Source organism: Nelumbo nucifera, chromosome 4, assembly GCF_055504915.1.
Source record: "Nelumbo nucifera cultivar China Antique chromosome 4, China Antique-T2T, whole genome shotgun sequence".
NCBI classification, from domain to species: Eukaryota; Viridiplantae; Streptophyta; class Magnoliopsida; order Proteales; family Nelumbonaceae; genus Nelumbo; species Nelumbo nucifera.
This window is the reverse complement of record NC_142652.1, coordinates 8,861,695-8,882,796: the sequence shown is the minus strand read 5'-3', so window position 1 is coordinate 8,882,796 and position 21,102 is coordinate 8,861,695. Positions and strand designations below refer to the sequence as shown.

General features: G+C 37.7%; 2 protein-coding genes across 3 annotated transcripts; one reads left to right on the top strand and one right to left on the bottom strand.

The window, feature by feature from the left end:
• The first annotated feature begins 8,513 nt into the window (after positions 1-8,513).
• On the top strand, positions 8,514-10,439 carry LOC104591494 (uncharacterized). 2 transcript variants are annotated; one of them, XM_019196718.2, is made up of 4 exons: positions 8,514-8,923; positions 9,102-10,078; positions 10,231-10,333; positions 10,402-10,439. In XM_019196718.2, the coding sequence occupies exons 1-2, from the start codon at positions 8,734-8,736 to the stop codon at positions 9,590-9,592; spliced, it is 681 nt and encodes a 226-aa protein (XP_019052263.1). In that variant the 5' UTR covers positions 8,514-8,733; the 3' UTR covers positions 9,593-10,078; positions 10,231-10,333; positions 10,402-10,439. The 2 variants fall into 2 exon arrangements, with proteins under 2 accessions (XP_019052263.1, XP_010248639.1); XM_010250337.3 differs by having other exon boundaries at positions 10,231-10,439.
• Positions 10,440-17,303: 6,864 nt separating this feature from the next.
• Positions 17,304-20,540, bottom strand: LOC104591495 (transcription termination factor). The gene is made up of 2 exons (XM_010250338.3): positions 20,275-20,540; positions 17,304-17,698 (listed from the first exon to the last, which is right to left on the bottom strand). Exons 1-2 carry the CDS (start codon positions 20,416-20,418, stop codon positions 17,543-17,545), a joined length of 300 nt encoding a protein of 99 aa, XP_010248640.1. The 5' UTR covers positions 20,419-20,540; the 3' UTR covers positions 17,304-17,542.
• Between the last annotated feature and the right edge of the window lie 562 nt (positions 20,541-21,102).

Below are 21,102 nucleotides of genomic sequence, written 5' to 3'. Positions count from 1 at the left end.
ATTTTTTTTTTGGATTGAGAGAGGGAGGAAAGTTTGTCAATGGAATTTCGGTTCTTTTTGACTAAAAATTTTATATTCTTTTTTTAGATTTATGTGAAGACCAGGAAAAGTTTATTTTTCTGGGTAGGTAAGTGATACCCATCTTCTAGGTGGATAAATAGCTTTCCCACTTAAGGTAAAAGTTGTTAAAACTTGAATAGGACAAAAATGTCTTTTTTAATAATCAATTTTTATGGTTAAACTGGTCATTGTCATATTTAAATGAGAAATAAAAGAACATGTATAAATACAATTACCTGGATAAGTGTTTCTAAGAAAAACTTACTCATATAATTACATTTACCTAGATAAATAACTTATAGAAAAGCAAATGGGGCCTTACAATAAGGAGAACTCTTCTACGGTTAGAGCGTGACTTTTCAGTCCTTTTAGGCTGAAAAAAAAAAAAAAAAAAAAAACGTAAAGTACCTCTGTCCATTGAACAGATGATGCTTTAGTGGATGAGTGGTGCCGCGGCCAGCTGACACTGTTAGAGGCATTCTTCAATCTTACGGGGTTCACTAATGCACATAGGCATGCATGCATTACTGAACCACGTTAAGTTAAGGTTGCATTTGGCATTTCTTATTTTAAAGATTTATCTCTTTTTTTTTAATTAAAATGTTCTATAAATATTGAATTTTAAAAGTAAGGAGAGAAGTCTTTAAAATAAGTAATGCCAAATGCAGCCTAAATTTGGTCCTTTAATTAATTCTATGCGTCTGCTACTTATTAATTTGCTTTTGTATTTCTGATTCATAGTTTTTTCTATGATGAAAAATAACCTTACTACCATGGTTTTTAAAAACGAACCGGTGACCGAACTGGTCAGGGGTCCAGTTATTGGTTCGAACGGTTCAAATGTTTAATCCGAACGATCGATCCGTTCTGACAAAAAATAAAAAAATTGAAAAACGGTCAAAACCGATCGAACGATCAACTGGTCGGTTCAACAGTTTGTTGACTAAAATCAACGATTTTGGGGGGGGGGGGGGGGATGGGGGGAAGCAGTTTTGGAGGAAAACGGAACCGATCTGGTGACTGGTTCCCAGCTTTTTCGGTCCGACCATCCAGTCCGATATGGATTTAGAGTCAACGGTCTTTAAGACTGCCGCCATAGAGAATATTAAGGTGGCGGTTTTGCAAAGACTGATCCCTAGAAAACCAAAACATTTACGAACGCATATTGGGTGGTGGTCTTTTTGTTGTTTATAACTTCGAACCAGTCCATCCCTATTGTACCACAATGACATATTGACTAGGGATGCAAACGTATTGGATCGAATTCAAATCAGGGTATTATTGATATTGTTCATATTGGATCCGATCAGATTTGATAGGACTCAATTTGAATTCGAATCCTATCAGTAAGTTGGATTTTCGGATCTGATCCGATCTGACTTGTTTTCTTTAAAAATTAATAAATTATTAAAAGAAAAATATATGTACTAATTTAAATAAAGTAAAAACAAAATATACAAGTATTTCTTAATTATTTTCATCATATATATACATGTTTTTTATAAAAAATAAATAATATAACAAATTTATAAAAATATAATATAAAAAGTATATTTATAAATAAATAAATAACATATAGGTAATTATGTATTATATATTTATATTTATAAATATATAATATACATTGGATTGGATAATTCTCAGATCATATTATCCAATCTGAAGATCCAAATAGGGGTGATCCGAATTCGACCAAATAGAATTGGATCCGATCCATTTGCACCCCTAATATTGACTAAAGCAAAATTCCAAATAGAGTAGGTGTGAGCACTCTTCGGTTAAAACCGAAAAACTGAACTGAAAATTTTGGTTTCGATTTTTTTTTTGTTCGATTTTTTAGTTTTTGATTAAATTGATTAAATTAATTTGGTTTTCAGTTTCAGTTTTTAAGAGTTAGAATTTCGGTTAACTGAATTAACTAAACTTTTTATTATTATGTGTAATATATAATATATAATATATAATTTATAACATATAATATATATAATAAAGTATATATTATTAAAATTCAGTTTTAATCGTAATAACCAAAAACCGAACCAAAAATTTTGGTTTCGGTTATTTTGGTTTTTCTAAATTTCAGTTTTAATTCGATTTTTAAATTTTGGATTTATAAATCGAATGGTCACCCCTAAAATAGAGGGAATCCCATGTTTCTTCTCATTCGTACCTTGCGTTCAAGTCCAAAGAGAGGGAATATAACTTTTAATCCAAGAGGGAATCCAAGAGATTGATCGAGTAGGGAAGAATATGTCAACTACTTCCCGCGTTCGTGAAGGCGCTTCATACGATCATCTTTTGCTTGTGGGATTACCGGGTGGAAGACGCACTTGTTGGGAGGTATGATAATCACACTGAGTTTGCAGTGGGCGCCTCTTGTGGAGGGGCTTTTGGCGACCACCGGCTGGGATGAGCTTGTTTATATTTGTCAGCACGGAACTGACCCAAGAGCGCCGTGAAGGGAGAATCCTCTTTTCCTTCTGTTGTTGTTAGAAGAAAAGTGGAAATGAACAGAAGTAGCAGCTGCAAACATGAAGGGTAACTGCAATTCTCGCAGTTGATCTCTCGTGATCGCGGCGAGGAGTTAACGGAATCCAAATAAGAGGAGGAGTAGTTATCCATGGAAAGTCCAGATTTCAGAGCTGGGACTTGGAGATCGAGTGAAGTAATTAAGGTTTTATAGCTCTGTCGTAAGCTTTTAGGATTTTGAATGTCTCTGAAGAGAATGATGAACAGTGATAGTGATTTTATTTTTAAGAGCATTTCCAAAAATTTTAAATTATACAAAAAATTATATGATATATATTATATATATATATATATATATATATATATATATATATATATATATATTATCGTATTTTTTAAAATTCAAGTGATAGATTATCGCATTTTAAATTTTGAGATCAAATAGTCACTCGAACCAAATACAAGGTAGTGATCGCGTACATCTGTTTTTGTGATACATGGGTCGGCTTATCCCACGTGGTTTGTAATTTATCCCGAGCATAGCAAAGCATTGAAAACTGTGCCTAGTATGTTTTTTAGGTGGCTATGAAATTTTAGAATGCTTTCTCCATTTTGATTTATGCTATGAAGAAAAGTTTCAAAATACACCACTCTTTGTGCAACTTCCAACAGCTACATCACATGGACTTATTATATTTTTTATCGCCCACATTAAATGAATTCCCCTCTTTACAAAGCTTGTAACCTTTCCTTTGAAATACTTGCAAAAGAGACACATACCCTAACTCAACAACATAACCGAGTCTGATGCTCAGCACATCACATTTTGTGCTGGACCGGATCTAGTAGGTACAACAAATAAATACGTTAAAGGGGCATTTCATAAATATTTTGACAAGTATCAAAAGTGAATATTAATTTTTTTAAGGATAGGCTGAGAATATTTTAAGGGGCAGGTGTCTAAAAATTTTTTAGTGCTCATTTACCGTTCTTACAACATTGTACCTACCTACCCAAAGTGATTTTGTGCCATCTATCCACAATGTTGAATTTCAATATATCCCCTCTTTACAAAGCTTGTATCATCCACCTTTTTTATATTTTTTGCATTTGGTAAAAAGTGCTAAAAGCATATGTATCAATTAAAATGCAAATTTGATTAAAACGTAGGTTGAAAATGCTTTGAGAAATTTGTATTGCATTTGGTTGTAATGTGCCCAAATACGAATTTTTAGGCTGAAATCTAACCAACCGTATCAAACGTCTGCAAAATTGAACCAAAATATAAATTTACGTTTGATTTGCCTCGGGTGCATTTCTTAAAAGGCAAAGGCCGTAGGACTCCCTTACGACAGCCAGTATGTTTTTCTTTTTTGAAAGAATTAAACAGCCAATGAAAACATGAACAATGAAATAAATTTAGAAGGTATCGCAAGGGAGTACTCCTGAGAATCTGGTTACAACATAAAGAAGTTTCAGGGTCATCTGAGTTTCCCCTCCTCACCGCACTGCATTGGGACGAAACTTTTTTGTTATATATCTTTGTTGATGAGAACTTTTTTTTTTTGTCTTACTATTTACATCCAAACAAATTAGAATTTCGAAAGGGAGGAAAGCAAAATTACACCACAAAATGGATGGACATAATAACTCAACTATTACCCTAGAATTAGAGGTGGGAGGAAAAAAACGTGACGTGTACTACTCTCGGCTTTTGTTATTGGCATGAGTTTCATACCGAAAGCCTCAAGCGGCGAAATTAAGCCTTACTCTTGTAGTTTCAGTTTGTTCTCCACTCCATCGCCATGCACATGTTTCATACGAGAACCGACTTTGCTCCGTGACAAAATTCGAAGAATTTATCAGAATTTCTAAGTTAAAAGACATTAGGAAATCTGTCACATGCATGGGATCACCAAAGGGTTATCAGATATGGAGGTAATTAAACTGCAATACAAGATGGAATATAGAGGCTAGGCTGACCTTGTTCCCTCTCTCTCTCTCTCAGAGTGAGCAGTTAAAGTGTTCCCCATCTTATGGGAGGGCTACATCGTCTTCCCAACATATATGGCCGAATAAAGCTTATGTCAATGATTTTGACAAGGGAACCTTTTTTGCCTTTTTGCTTTTTTGCTCAAGGATAGGGAGATACCATCCATGTTACTAGCTAGCTAACATCATTTTCTCTTTTTTTATACCCCCTCCCCTCCTCCTCCACCACCACCTCCACTTTCTCTTTCTTTAAGTTGGAAAGCAGCAGACTCCGAATTTTCAGCATCGAAATTAAGGCATGGAGAAGTTGGGAAGTCCGTCGTTGAATCGTTGGCTGAAAACATCTTTGAAGAAGAAGTTCCCTCTTTGTTGAATCGTTGACCATTTCATTCCTTGCAAATTTGACTTTCAACACCCCAAAATCAGAGACTACTTCTAACAAAGATAGATGACCACATTCTCCTAATCTCTTTCTCACCCTTTAGTTTAATTAGTGTTTGGATTCATTTATACAAAGAAAACGCGAGGAGGAGAGAGGTGGAGTGGAGGGGTGACTATAGTTTCTCTGGTCTTTGTAGTGGGCCCAGGCCCAACCTTTCAAATGATACAAAGATAGGATATTCTTTTGTGCCACTCGGTCACCCACCTATTTCACATATCGCAATGGATTGAAATTGGAACTTGGAAGAATCGTTCTCCTTCTCCCATCTCTACGGCGAATTAAAGTATCTCATTCCCTCTCTCTCTCTCTCTCTCTCTGATTGGAAATATTGAATTAATCACAAGTTTAATAAAGTAGTACCAGATGCGTTCCCCCAACACTGTTTAGGTGACGACCCACTTGTCTAATGATTCATGCCCACCTCCACCTGACCTGATCCCATGGCCGATTAACGCTTATTGCTTCAACCGTCAGGTGGCCTCTTCTCAACCAGGGGACCCACCTTCTAACCGATCTAGTTGCTAGCACCAGCTGGCTCCACCCCAACAGTAATGGCAGAGGCGTTCCGTCTCAGATAGGGTGCGGTACATGGTGAGCTGAGCGTATGTAGCAATAGGTGGATACCGCTCTCTACTTGACACCGATTTTCGAATATTATCCTCAAGATTTCTGGTTTCCCCTTTTTTCAGTCTCTCTCACACATTTAATTTCGCCATTATAAGCTCCGATAATGCAGGCTTTGAAAACTAATAAGCATCGGGAATATATTACGTAGTCGGAACTCGGAAGGTGATAAATTAAATACGGAATTTGAGCTTCTAACGTAAATACAATTTCTTGCGATTGAAGTAATGCGGTTTCTATTAGTAGAGGGTGATGGCCTGATGGGGGGTCAGACTCAGAACCCAATTCCCAACCCTTGCCGGACGAGACACGGATTGATACCAAACGTTTAGGAAAAGGCTTTGGTAATTGTGTTGTGTTGTAAAACCTTTGTTAATTAAGGTTTGATCAAGGTCCCCATCACCCACTAATGACTAATCCACTATGGGTGTCCCTCTCCCAACTCCCAAGTCAAATTAATTAACAGATATGGCCGTCGCTTCTCTTCTTTGGCCAAGCAGTTGACACGACTGAATTGAAGCCTCATGAAATCTCACAAAAGGACAGCCGACCCTCCAAGTCCAACACCTCCCAACTTGTATGGTTGCGTGTTCCAAAACTCTCACAAGTGTCTACACGGGTCCACGCCAAGTGTGATGAGCAGATTGAAGATGGGATAGGATTATTAACCGCCGCGCATATCCGGATACAGGAAAAGGGATTAAATTGAAGATTAGAGAGATGATAATTGGGAAAAATAGAGTTTTGGTTCATTTTAATAACTTTTGCTCTTTGGGGGACCTTATCACATGACATGACTGTTTATTTGTTTTTATGATCCATACATATATATATACACGCATTATCATCATCCATGTTTGTGACTGGACACTGGAGACAAGCCAAGAGTAGTGGTCTGGTCTGCATTATTCCCCTCCCAAAGAGGATAAGGAGATAAAAGGCGGATATGCTCTCCCTCTCCCACTCTCCACCCCTTGAATAAATTAATTAAAATATACATAATACAGGGGAACTTTAAGTTGAGACTTGGCCGGAGACGGATAGATTATACACACTCACCCAAATAGGGGGCCCATTTCGCATCTTCATCTAATTTGCCTTGCCTTATTTTAATTGATATATCCACCAAAAAAATAAATATCATATGCTACATTACAAATTGAAAGAAGCCTGGTTCTTTCTTTAAACCTATTCCCAGCGTACTGTGTGTTGATATTTGTATCTTCACTTCTTCAGCCTTGGGTAGTTTGTAAGGGGGTGAAGTCGTGAAGAAGAAGAAGAACCCCCCGGTGTAAACACGACACGGCCTAAGAAAAATATCGGCAACAAGTAGAACGATTCCACGCAATTAAGAAGGCCGAGTGAAGGCATTGTTACAATTAAATTGGATCTTGACATCGGTAGGAAAGGTAGGGCCCCAATGGTAAAGTCACTAAAGTTGGGTCCCATGCCCGTCCCCCCTGCCTCACAATGAGATTTTCTTCTGCCAGCAGCTGGGCATGAAATTGTGAATACGAGTCGTGGCCTCGTGGGTATGGCTTCGCCATAAAAATTTGTGATGGCAAGGGGTGGGTTGCAGGGAGCAAAGATAAGTTTAGTTTGTATCTCCGGCCCACGGTGTGGAAGGGGAAGGCCAGTCCAAAATTGCAAGTCGTTGTTGAATTGGGAGGAGACGATTTACAAAGATATATATATATATATATATATATATGGGTGTCTGGCCGTTTTCTTTCTCAATCTGTTGAATTTTAAGTTTGAACGGGTTAATCTGTGGTCCGAGTGTTTGTTTTGTGTGCTACGTAGCACCATATCGAAACATGCAGGAAGTGGAACGCAAAGCACCCTGAAAAAAAATTGGCTTCTTATTTAAAAAAGTGTTTATGAGTATGAGTGCATCGATATCCATCCTCCCTCCGAGGTTAAGCTTTATAACCTAAAAGAGATCTGTCTTTGCACAGTAAACGCATCTCGTCAACATCCAATACCCAACCCAGGTATTCTATCTCTCTCCAATCTCCATCAGGTAATTCATTCTTAATCCGACCCACCTGGGTCTGGGTGTTGGCTAACTGAAAATTTTCTGGTAGAAAAATTAACTTAAGTTAAAGGGGTGGGTTTGGTTTTTGGTAGAAGTGTTCTTTTACAATCCATATCTCTTACAAAATGAATAAAAATTAGTTTTAACTAGCAAAAGATTACATGCATATAATGAAAAATATTTTTTATTTAACTTTTTATGGCCTGGGCGTGAAGCCAATGTAAAGACGAAGATATTGTGTCATTCTCGTTATTTCGTGAAATACGATGGGCTATAATTTTTCCTTTTTTCTTTCTAGTCTTAAATAAATAAAATACTTTTCTTCACAAATACGAAAATCTCTTGATTTATAGGCTGTGACACATTACTGCTACTGCTACTGCCTATAATAATTTTCCTGCATTCTACCTTTTTTCTTTTTTTCGTTTCCTCTCTGAAATCTGCGAATTCTGGTGGGTGTACACAGTTAACCACTTGACAAAGGCAGTTGCTAGAAGTATTCAGAATTCAATTGTTTTCAAATGGAAGTAATAATACACTGTCTCGCCGGATTATTGAGAACTATGCTCCTTCTACCTTCCGAATCTCCACAAGACATAGACAATAGACCTTGACCTTGGTCCGTCGACTTGCTTGAACGGGCACAAAATCATTGACTGAGTGAAAGCTAATAAGCCTACGATTTGAGCGGTCAGGATTCAGGGATGATCGGTGGGCCACCCCACTCGTCGTAGATAAAAGAATATGCTTTGGAAGCGGTGACCACTTCTCCTGACCGCCTGATGTGGATTTCTCTTCTTAACGAGTTTTCTTCTCAAGTTTTAACTTTTAACCCGCTTCCATTCCGTGTGGGGTTGGTTCCTAATTCCTAGAAGGTAGCCGGCGTTAAGTCTTTCTTTACGGTTTACTCCCACCCCCGCTTCAAAACTCTATAAATAAGGGACAGAGGGTGCCAAGAAGAGGCTTGAAGGCGCAGTCCGAGCATTGGTTTCCTCCTCGCCTTCTCTCCTATGTCTCTTTCGTATTCTCAACTCGTAAAAACCTTTCTCTTTAAGTTGTAACCTCAACTGGACCCAATCTTTTCTCTCGTACCCAGAACACGAAAAGCATGGTCGGAGCGTCTCTGGAATCCAACGACGTCGCCGTCAAAGCAGCCAATGTCAACCATAATCATGACACCGTTAAATACCTCTGTAGCTATGGTGGCAAGATTCTTCCCCGTTTCCCAGACGGCAAGCTCCGTTACGTCGGTGGAGAAACCAGGGTTCTTGCCGTTGATCGTTCCACCCCATTTTCAGGTTCGTTCGTTTAATTCATTTCATTCTATTCACCCTTTATCTTTTCTCCCTTTTGGTTTAGATAAATTTCGATTTGATTTTTTTTTTTTTTACTTTTGGTTTAATCAAAAAGAGAAAATGGTTTGGAGGGATTGTATTTGTATATTTTGAGTGAGATGTTTGGATTATTTGCACACAGAACTCTTGGTGAAGCTGGGTGAGTTGTGTGGATCCTCAGTGAGTCTGAGATGTCAGTTGCCGAACGAGGATCTAGATGCCTTGGTTTCAGTTACCTCGGACGAGGATCTCGCCAATCTCATCGAGGAGTACGATCGAGCCAGCACGAACCGAGACAGAGGCGCGTCGTCTCGTCCTCATCTAAAGATCAGAGCCTTCCTATCGCCGCCCAAATCCATCAAACAAATATCACCACCTCCGTCGGCGAGCTCCTCCACCACCTCCAGTTTCGAGGCTAGGGCAGCATCGAAATCATTGAACTCGGTCGCTGGCTCTTACTCGCCTACTCCAACCATGGTGATTGATCGATGCGTCCATCACATTTGTAATACACCGTTGGGATTTCCCGTCTACCTAGAGAAACCCGTGGGAAAACACCATTATTATTGCTACCATGCTCAAGGAAACCACGGCGGTATCTACCTTGTACACAATGGAAATCACTGGCAATAGTCCTAACAAAGGCAAGACAAAAGAAAAAGTAAAAAATAAAAAAATAAAACAGAATTAAAACACGTACAGAAAAAAAAAAAAAAGTTCTTTGAAAGATATGAAGAAGACCTACCAGATGAAGAGGAAAAGGAACCGGGAACCGAAGAAGTTATTTGATGTAATTGGACTGTAAATCGTTAAAAAGGATTTTCGAATCCGAGGCCATTAATGCATTTTCAGTCCCAATTTGATGGTGGTTTTCTTCTTCTTCATTCATTATTTGGGTTTGGCGCCACTGTTCCAGAACAATTTCCGTTATCCTTGGCGCAAATCTCGCCGTTAGGGTTCCATGAATGATGAAACGTCGTTGGTCGTTTATTACAATTGAGCGGAAAGGCAGGTGTCCATTTGCATTCGTGTGCAGTATATGCCACGTACACCGTTGGTTCTGACTTCCCAGTCATTCACCTCTTGATTTCTGCACTTCTCTTTGTCTAACACGTGTCGGTGAGATTCTCCGTTTGACACGTTTGTCTTTAAAATATTTTTGATGTGTGTTTTGATAAATGTGTTGTGATGTGGCACGTCTCATCTCACGCTCCTTCTAATTATTCTGACCCTTTTTTTTTATAATTTTTTTGTGCTATTGAATTTTGCAGGACTATGATATGAGATGGAGGAGTCGGTACACTGGCTAGTTGAAGCCCTGAATGGATGGATGGATGACGATGATGCCATGATGGCAAGCAAAAGATAAGACTTGTAAGAAATTCGGTGATACTTTCTTTTTTTAATTTTTGCTAGATTTTATATCCCTTTACACTTTATAGGTTCATAATTCATATCTGGGACTCTGGCCCACTCGCTAAGTTGCGTTGTTGGTGTACACGTATTTCACCGGATCCAAGAAAAGTGATATGGCACGGTCACGGTGATGTTAAAAATACAAAGAGATTAAGAGAGAGAACTCAAATTGGAGAAAAAAATGGGAATATTTGGTAAGTTCATACTTCATAGGAAGAAAAAAGAAGGGTGTAAGAGGGTGATTGGTTTGGCTAATTCTTCTCCCAAGAGGCGAGGCCTGATATTTCGAAAGTTTTGGGAGATGAGAAGGCAGAATTTAAGAAATTTGATTTGAAAAGTGAAGAAAACAACGCCAATAAGATGAATGTATGGATAAACTCCCCCCTCTCTATTATCCAACGCTCCGTCTCTTCAGTAATGATCAGGATGACAGCTGTTTAATTCACGAAAGCCAAGTGGATATGAAGGTCCTGCTCAAAAGAGATAAGCGGACTCTTGGACTTGAGAGGACGAGAGCGATGGTCCAATAACGAGAGGGAAAAGAACAGTCGCACAAGGACTCATAATATTAATTCTTTAAATTCATGATCCCATTAATCTGAATACAGAGAGAAAGAGAAACAGAGATTAACTTAAAGAATGAAAGTGGAACAGAGTCAACAAACTAATTGAGGAGGAATTTATTTATATCGAAGACTAAGATTTGATTGATTCTGAATGGGGGGTAAAATCCCTTCCAATCGAGAAACACAAATAGCCTCTGCTTGTTGATCGTCCTTCACCTAACTTGCTTTGGCAGGTTCCTCGGAGGTGGATCCTGCTGTTCAGTTGATTAACGAAAATCCATTACGTTGTACGTACCCAGGATAATGGGATCCGTCCTAGGAATATTATCTAAAGTGGGGATTGACAGTACGACACAGACACACAGTGAGAATTGATGCTTTCTTAGCAAGAGAAAGGGTCAAAGGGAGAACTGAGAAAGAAGCAATTCCATCGTCCAGAAAACAGGGCTGTTCTTCTCTCCACACCCCCTCTCCTCCAAAAAAAAAAATAGAAGACCAGAATCAATACATCTGTATGTATTGACGTACAACATTACAAGGGAGAAAATAGGTCCTCTCTCGCATGGGGATATTTTTATATGTGGTTTGGACGGTTGAGCGCCCTATCGATTTCGCCATATCGGTGGTCCCCCAACTGGGTGATATACAAGAACAAGAGTAACGATCGATGTCTGCAACTGCAACGAAGGCCACCATGTCCTCCTCCGTCCTAACTTCTGACAACCCTCTATCATCTAAATTCCAAATCTACCCCGTTGGTGGTGTCTCTTTTCAACTTTCAACGTTAACCCCATAAATAATGGACACACACAAAGTCAGCCATTCCAACTATCATCAGAAACCAATGCTCCATCAGTCGTCTTTGTCATAACTTACCCATAGCATTAGCCCTAGTGCCTGTGCCTTGACTATATATGGATATGGCGGGTACCCAGTAAAGTTTGCTTCGAACCATGCAACTTGCTTGGAACCACCAACTAGACAGAAATATTTCAGGCATCTGAATTTACTCTAAGGCCAGGGTGTCGCATCGTTTATAAGCCCCAACTAGACAGAAATATTGGAAGCGCCAATTAAATTTCACCGGTGGGAGGTGGGAGGAGGGAGGGAGGAGATATTTCAGGCATCTGAATTTACTCTTATTACATGGAACAGTCAAGTTGGTACAAATTGATCAGGGTGGGACGACAATGATAGGTAGGTACAAGGAACAGAAGACCTCAATTTTAGCGAAAACTCTTCTTCATAATTCTACTCTACTCTTCGAGGCACAGGTGAGGAGGGAAGTCACTAATTTTGATTGCCTGAATGGTGGTTCCTCGTCCAAGCTTCTTCAATAACCACTAGCCAGATCTGATTGTCTCGTTCTAGATCTTGAGCAACTAGTGATCATTTTAGATTTTTATCATCTGATTGAATGAGTACCAACAAACCCCAATGCATCAGGAAGTAGAATCCTAATGACAAAAATGTTGGGTTACCCCTCCCTTCAAGATGCAAAAGTGGGAGGGCAGTCCATGAGTCTTGATCGGGTCTAATGATAGTATTACCATAAGACTGAACTACTACACTTGATACGAAGAATGCCTCCTATAAACTATGAACCTCCAACATCGACCATATAATATAAAGGAAGCTTGTAAAAATTTTGTTACACCATTACCCCCCGCGCAAAGGAACGCGTCAAAGTTTAAGTCCTTTACTCTGTTGCAAAAAAGTCATCATTTACTGGTTGCATCCCCCCAAGTTTTATGAAATAGATTAGAACTTACCTGTTTGGAAAATCACTTAAAGTATCCTAAGCTTTTTGACAATTGACAAATTCTTCTCTTGCCGTTAATTTTCCCCTCCATTGTTCTTATATGCAATGTCCTTTTTCAACCAAGTCCTTTCTTAGATTCAAAATGTGAATCCAGCCTCAAGAATGGGTAAAGAAAGGGCAAAATGGGTTGGGAGAAAAATACCTTTGCATAGTTTTACCATTTTATTGAATTTAACAAAAGAGGTTGAATCCATTTCTCTACTTTAATGCAACAATATACATTAAACTCTCTCTCTCTCTCTCTCTCTCCATTTTTAGCATTATAGAATAGTAAATTAAATGCAATCCAAAGTAATTAACTAATTAATAAAATATTTAAGGAATGAAAAAGTGACAAGATCATATAATAAACACATATAACAACTAAGTCATTTAGAAAACCACAAGAAAATGTTGTTCCCAATTTTGAAGAAAAGCCCAATTGGGAGAATTTAGTTATCTGTATCCATAAGATGAGGATGAGGATGTGAATGTTGATTGCACGCACTGCAATCTTCCAATTACTAAAATATACAACGACAGATTACTTAACTGTGAACGAGTACATTTTGATTTCTTATGAAGATGGGAATCGTATGTGCTAATTAACAATATTTTTTTATCATATTTTCAGAATTTTATCCGGCCCATATAGTTTTTTTTTTTTTGGGGGGGGGGGGGGGGGTGTCAAAGAGCGCCATTGGTAAAAGAGTCTATTTGATGACGAGGGAAGTTGTGGAACGGTGATGAACCTGGTTGGTCTTCCGCTCTCTCCTGAGGCTACAAATCTTGAGTTCCAGTTTCAACTAAGCTCACAATTAAAAAGTGGGTGGGGAATCATGACCGGTATCGAATCAAGAAACAAATGGGGAGTTTTTTTGTGGATCAAATTCAAGTTTGAAAGATAGTGAGGAAGAATCCAATGTTGGACCTAAAACAGTTTTGTTGAATTTTATTTTAAAATTTTGAATAAAAATGAGGGAATATCAACATCTCAGCCAAGGCCCAATAGTATTTTTTATCATAAAAGGGTAATTTTAGAATTTAAAAATATTATATAAGTTCCGTAGCATGACAAGGAAAGAATTTGTCGATTGTCAAAAAAACATAGGGATGCTTTAAGTGATTTTTCGAACAATAGAATGAATAGGACAAGTTTTAAGACCATTTTGTAAAACTTAGGTGTAGTTTAAGTATTTTATCCTTTTCTCTTGCGTTTGTAATCAGCAAGAAAACATTGTAGCTGTTGATTCTAGAAGAAAAGTTGCCTTATTTGGGGAACCGGGAAAGACCCCAAACCTGTATATGCAGTCTGTAAAGCAATATTGGTATTGAAAAAAAAAAAAAAAATCCTCCATCTCATAAGATTTTATAGTTTTATACAGTTGGGAACATTGACCGATGGGGGAATTCACATTTGACAGAAAAGAGCTCTGTACCATAGGTGGGGATTTGGGATTACACATTCAGAAAACCAATAAAAATTTATGACGGAAAACAAACCATAAATTAAAAAAAAAAAAAAAAAATCCTAAATGAGCCTACTTGTATCGAATATGGGTATGCAAGGTTTTCATCAAAGAAACGAGCTCAGATCTACCCACAAACCGTTCCCACATCAATGCAAACTAGCAAATCTGTTTCCCAATTATCTATACTCCTTAAAATGTAAGGACTAGATATGCACCAAAACCTTTTTTGTCATGCCATACAAATTGGCATATGACACCATCAATGGTTGTTCCTCGTACCAAAAGCAAAAGACCCCGACAGATATGAATGTTTTTGCAGTATTTAACTCAACACTAGACTGCAATATAATGAGAAAAAGTATCTATAATGACCAGCGAGAGGTTTAGGATGGGCAGTGGGTAAAGCATATATACCAGATGAGTTCCTTAACTTACGGAGAAACAAGAACGATAGAAACTGTAAGGAATAACCAGTTGTAAAATAATGAATAAATGACAGAGGGATTAGAGTCTTTTTATTCATTTGATATAAGTTCATATCCCCATATTTTGGGACGAAACAGATCTAAACAGCCACAAATTTGGAAGTCCAAATAGTTGAAAAATCGGAGTATTTTTCCTCATTTTATTTCCAAATCAAGTTCCTGCTTTTGGATATCCGTTGCCCCAGAAATAAAAACTTTAAGAATGGAACCTGGGTATCTAGTTTCTACTAATAGCACTGAACCTCTGGATCAAGTACCATGGATCTATTCTAATCATTCCTTTCGTTTTATTTCCCAACCGGTCTCTCCTCAGCTTAAGCAGTTACAGCTGCATCAAGTTATTTCTTCAGGTATATGGAATGAAGATTTACTTGGAAATTCTGTTACACCTGAGGAACTCCTGGTAATTCGCAATAGTCAAAATTTTCCAGCAGAAAGTACTTTGCGATGGATCTGGCTTCCAAGTCATACTGGTGTTTTCTCTTGGAAAATTGCTTATGCAGTCCTACAACAACCTTTATTATCTAACATTTCTGACTCACACAAAACCTGTATCCGCTGGATATGGAAGCTCCCCATACCCCCCAAGACATCAGCTCTTTCTGTGGAGATTAACTTTTAATTATCTCCCTATAAAAACCCAACTCTCTCTGGACCCCCAGGATCAGTACTGTGTTTTTTTGTTATCAACAGTTAGAAACTGCCAAGCATCTGTTCCTTGAATGCGATTTTGCTAGATTAGTCCTGTTTGCTGCACCACGGAATATTAATCTTCTTACACTTTTTAATAACTCTTGGATTGACTGTGTCCATACTCTCTTATTGGTTCCTTAGCTACCAAATCTTTGATACTTGATGTGTTAAGTTGGGATGCTGTTGCTTTCTATTATATCTTGTATGCTGGTAACGAAAAATGTTTCAGGAATAGGACTTGCTATCCTCATACCATTTTACTAATTAATAATATATATTTTCCTTTTCCTTAAGATACAGCAACTTTCTACCACTACGATTCAGGCTAATGAGCCCTTGCCAAAATTAATTCCAGCTACATATTCGTGGCTCATCAGATTTAATCATTTTTACGGATGCTGGGAAATGTTCTAACCAATCCTTTTCTTTTGGTATTGTTATTTGTTCCCCAACCCTTGATTGTATAGGTATTTGCGGAGGAATGATGAATTCTGTTTCTTCTGTTGACGCTGCTGAATTATTTGTGATTTTGCAGGCACTTCAAAATGTCACTTTTTTGGCTCCCTCAAATCTTATTGTATGTTTGGAGTCTCAGAAAGTGATTATTCACATGTTAACCAGCAGTCCACTCTCTCCTATCCACAAGAACTCTGTCTATATTCACCCACATAACATCGCATACACATATCACATATGGAGAACTTCTCATCCTCCGGCATAGTATTATACATGAGAAAATGTTCCTAATGCACGGGGATAGTATGTTTTGGATAGATTTCTTATGGGCAGGAGATCCGGAGTCGTCTATTTTGGTCATGCCATGGGCTTTTGTTTCAAACCAAGAGATTTTGCTCCAATTTTTCTTCTATTTCTTTTTGTTTTGTAAATAGAAGCTACAATCTCCTAAAGTAGCGCAATTAGCGAAATCTGGTGGACAGGATAACTTCTTTTTGCCTTATCTCCCTCGAGAGAACAGATGTAAAAAACTTTGTAAATGTCTCGTTATTATAATATAGCTAAGTTTATCTTTCAAAAAAAAAAAAAAAATCCAAACAGCCACGAGACGAGGCCCACAATCAAACCAGTGCAATATATGAAGGTTTGACATGTTCGAATTCCTGGAGCATGCTACATAGCTAATACGTCTCTCTACTAACACGAATTGAAACTGACCAAAATAAGATTTGACGCATCTCCTGATTCCTGAAGGAGGTGTACACCACCACCATATTTCGGATGGAATGCTCAAGTCATGTTTTCCACCTTATCCCAAGGTATAACATAAAAAATCAAGGCCTACAGAAATTTAGATCTTCTGCCAATTAATTACATTCCAACACCCTACCGTTCTGCTTTTATAATGGGTCTCAGTTTCATAACGAGATGTGTGGTGTCAGATCAATTTGATAGGGTTTTAGAACGTACTCAATTGACCTCAACTCCAACCAAAGAGATATATAACAACCACATGAAACAATTTGAGCCTACTTGTGATCTCGTCAACGCCCCAAGTAAAATCATTGATGCCATATCCGATGCCATATCAAGTTGTTTCCTTGACATATCTAGGTAAAATGGTTGAATAATAGCTTGATTATCATTTTTTTTTTTACATTTGCTCATAAGTCGGACCTGAAAAATAACGAAAACAAGGGAATAGGAAGTGATAAACATGGTTATAAGGAAGGCGCAAGCGCAACAATGACGGGTCGACATGACAACACTTCAACACTTACAATGACACTTTCTTTTAGCATGCTGATGAAGTGTCTAAACAAGGTTTCATAGAAAGAATACTTACAATAAGGTGTTGAAGCTTCAATATTTCAATGACACTTTCTTGTATTTTTAGTTCTTGTTTTGGAAACCCGGGCCCCTTCATTAGGCCTATGGCAATAACTGATAACAAACTATGGTGAAATTTCTGCTGATATTTACTCATGTAAAGGTTCCCCATGGTGCAATAGAAGTTTAACACAAATGGATATTATAATACAGTTCTTCAAACTTCAAACCTCACATATCGCCTTGGCAAAGAAGAAGAAGGCAAATATTTAACAGAAATTCCTATGCATAATGAAAATCAGTAACTCAAATACAAGAATTAACTTCAGATGTTGCATGGTGATCAACCCATGTTACTACTTCACTTAACCAGTTTCCTGCTCAAAGTCATCACCTTCTGACTCCTCTGCATTATCAGCATCATCATCATCCGCATCATTATCCAAGTCTTCTTTGTCATTGTCAACAGTTATTTTCCCAATCACAACAAGGTTATTATTTGCCTTTTTTATTTCGTTGTACTGCAAAACAAAAAAAGAGGATCCATATAATTGAATATTGACCAGATTAATTTCTAAAGTCCTTCCAACAAACAGACAGGAAAAAGGGCATGAATACGGCCCAACTAAATGAAGATTCTATTCCTGACAAAGGACTTCAGTGTGGCTTAACTAAGAACACATTTTCTTTTGATAATTTGTTGGTAGATCTTTTATAGTTCAGCTGGCAGTTCCCACAAAAATTTTCATAATGGTGCAAACCATGACTTGAAAATATGAAAATTGGATTGTGTGTGTGTGTGTTACTTTTCTTTTAGGGGGAAGAACTCAGAAGCTATCACTTGAACCAGTGGTTCCCTATGAAATTAAAAGGCCTACCCACCTCCATAACATAAGAAAAGAAGCAGCGTTGTTATTAAATGTAGAAGGTGCTCCAGTTGGATCCTTGCAAACAGAAAAAAGATCACAAACAGTTTCATAATGATCCTGTTACACTACTTCAGTCTGAACCAAGGAATTCCTTAGATATTAAAAAAAAAATAATGGATCTTGTCCTATCACTGATCAGAGACTTCTATGAAGAAGGATAAGGGGCCCTCAAGCAAACCTTATTACTCAATACATCAAAAAAAAATCCCATTAATAAAACATGTAAATCAATTGGAAGTTCAAAAAAAAATATGCATGTTGAATGAAACAATCATTGCTATCTGCCATCAGTTCAACTCAACAACTAAATAAAAAAATTTCACTTCATCTCAAGTTAATGGATCCTCTTGACCAGAAGATCTCCTAAACGACTCCTCATGCCAGAGTCCAGGAATTATAGTGTGTGTGTGTGTGTGTGTGTGGAAACTAATGGCACCATCTTTCCAGTAACAAGAGTAGTTTCTCATCAATGTTTTGATATACTGATAAATTTATCTCAAAATGCAACTAAATGTGATTGGCGCCTTCCTATAGCATGTGTGTGTGTGTGTGTGTTGTGTGTGGAAATTAATGACACCATCTTTCCAGTAACAATAGTAGTTTCTCATCAATGTTTTGATATACTGATAAATTTATCTCAAAATGCAACTAAATGCAATTGGCGCCTTCCTATAGCATGTGTGTGTGTGTGTGGAAACTAATGACACCATCTTTCCAGTAACAAGAGTAGTTTCGCATCAATGTTTTGATATACTGATAAATTTATCCCAAAATGCAACTAAATGCAATTGGCGCCTTCCCATAGCATATGTGACAGGAAATAAAATGGCTTACATCCTACTTGTCTCACTAGGTTGCCAGAAATATCTTTCACTTATATAAACAAGCTATAGATGTACATTGTTTCATCTTACTTCTCCACATGATCAAACTTTTGAAATTGGATCACAGTCATCGCTAGGCACAATAAATGATCTCCAGTTGTCACCAGGTCCACAGTGATGTAAGTGTTAACATAAAATTTTATTTGGAGGCAACAAACATTCTTCTTAGATAATAATTAATACAGTTCTAGATTCTGTAAATTGAACTAGATAAGCTTTCTATTTTGTCTACTTGCAACCCCAACTGTACATAAACACCTGGAAATGTAATAAAGTATCACACTTCCTCACGAGTATGTAAGTGGAGAAAATATCACATCCTTGATGAGCTCCTCTTTGATACTAGGAGCCCAATGGTTCTAAGAAGTTGGAGCTTATTAATGTTTACCACTAATCCTATTATCTTTAAGCAATTCAAATGGGAATATGCTACGGACAATGGTATCCATTTTTTGTGGTGGTGGCAGTTAACTTCTGCTAACTTCATTAAATTAAACTTTTTCTAATCAAGGATATTCTGAGGTCGTAGAAATTTAGAGGGTGTTCACTAATATCCATTATTTATTATTTTTTAAAACAAAAACAGATGCCACATTAGCAAAAAAAACAACAAAATTAAAATCACCCATATTTGACAGATTCAATGCTTTGAAGGACAGAAAATGAAAAAATAAAATGTAGGAGTGAGACAAGAAGCTAATCACGCAGGCTACTAACCTATAAGGCTACAACTGATGAAGGATTGAGGTGTATCAGACGGGGCAAGGCACACTATGTATTTCAGCAACATGACTGAAAAGGGTAGATATAATATATCTTCAAGCTTCCACTCGAAGGAGATCTTTGGAGATAGATACCAGTATACCACTGTTTGGCGAGTATTCTATTTTTAGAAGGAAAGAGAGGCATGATCGTTGCGGGTCATGGTATTTTCTGACTTAGAAATCGCAACCAACTTGATGGAATTGATTTAACTCAGAATATTATTAATTAATTCCATTCCAGTTAGACAAATGACAGAGATAAAGTGATCTTCAAAGTTCAAGAAAAAAATGGAAAAGAAAAGAAAAATAGCAGTCAGGGTGCCTGCTGAAACGCCAAGGAAAGCACAACTTAAAATAGAGTGACAACGATGCAATTGAACCTCTTATATGACAATCGGATCCCTAATTTCGCACAACAGCACTAAAACAGAGAAAGAGGTGTTGGATTCTTGTCCGAAAGTTAGCCCTAGAACGGTGAAATACCAATAATTTAAAAAGAAAAATTGGCAAGAGAATTAACCTTGTCTTCGAGATCAGACTCCTCCATCGCTAAGAGGATTTCGTCGCTTTGCGGATGGGGCCATTGTGATGGCAGAAGAACGGAGGATGGGATCATGCTTGTAGCCACCGGGTATTGTGTCATGAACGCCGGAAACTGTAACATCTCTTCTCTCACTCACCTTCTCGTTTCTCTGCTGGCTTCCCCAGTCGGGCAGTCCCACTCGGCTACTCCCAACCCCTCCCCCGAAAAATGCTTGGCCGTTTCTGTTACATGCTGATTATATGTGTTTGCTAAAATAGTGAGGAAGTATATATTTTTTTTTTAAAGAAGCATTTCTTAAAATATTTATCTTAACGTTTTTTTTCAGCACTTATTATAGAAGTGCTTCTTCCAATCAAATGTGATGATGGATCAGCCCCCGTTAATTTTTTTAATACTTAAAATCCCCCACACGAGGGTTTTATTCCCTTTCCTCCCATTCAAACACAACAAAGCAGGGAGCCGCGTCTTCAGTTGTAGGTCCACTGATGGCGATCAACAATGAGGAAAAACGACTGGTTGACCTGTTTGTTTTGCCCTTTTCTGTGCTTTTGTGAAGTTTTTCTTTGATTTGAAATTCTTGAGTTTTTTTTAAGTCTAAAACTCTCATTTTCTGTATTCACAGATTTACTTTTAGGTTAAGTGAGGGCTAAAAATGTCATTTATGTTAATATAAACATTTGTGGGAAAAGTTGTTCATCAAACATCTCCACTCAATAAATGCTTAAAAACATAATAAGTGATTTGGCAAGTGGATCACCAAACAACCTTAAATGGTTGTTAAAAGAAACACTTCTAAAAAGTACT

What these genes read in the sequence shown, in the direction of transcription:
- LOC104591494 (XM_019196718.2), top strand. Translation starts at nt 8,734, where the DNA reads ATGGTCGGAGCGTCTCTGGAATCCAACGACGTCGCCGTCAAAGCAGCC. An exon ending in TCGTTCCACCCCATTTTCAG is followed by an intron (nt 8,924 to 9,101) that starts GTTCGTTCGTTT and finishes ATTTGCACACAG; the next exon opens with AACTCTTGGTGAAGCTGGGT.
- LOC104591495 (XM_010250338.3), bottom strand. Translation starts at nt 20,418, where the DNA reads ATGTTACAGTTTCCGGCGTTCATGACACAATACCCGGTGGCTACAAGC. An exon ending in AGTCTGATCTCGAAGACAAG is followed by an intron (nt 17,699 to 20,274) that starts GTTAATTCTCTT and finishes TTTGTTTTGCAG; the next exon opens with TACAACGAAATAAAAAAGGC.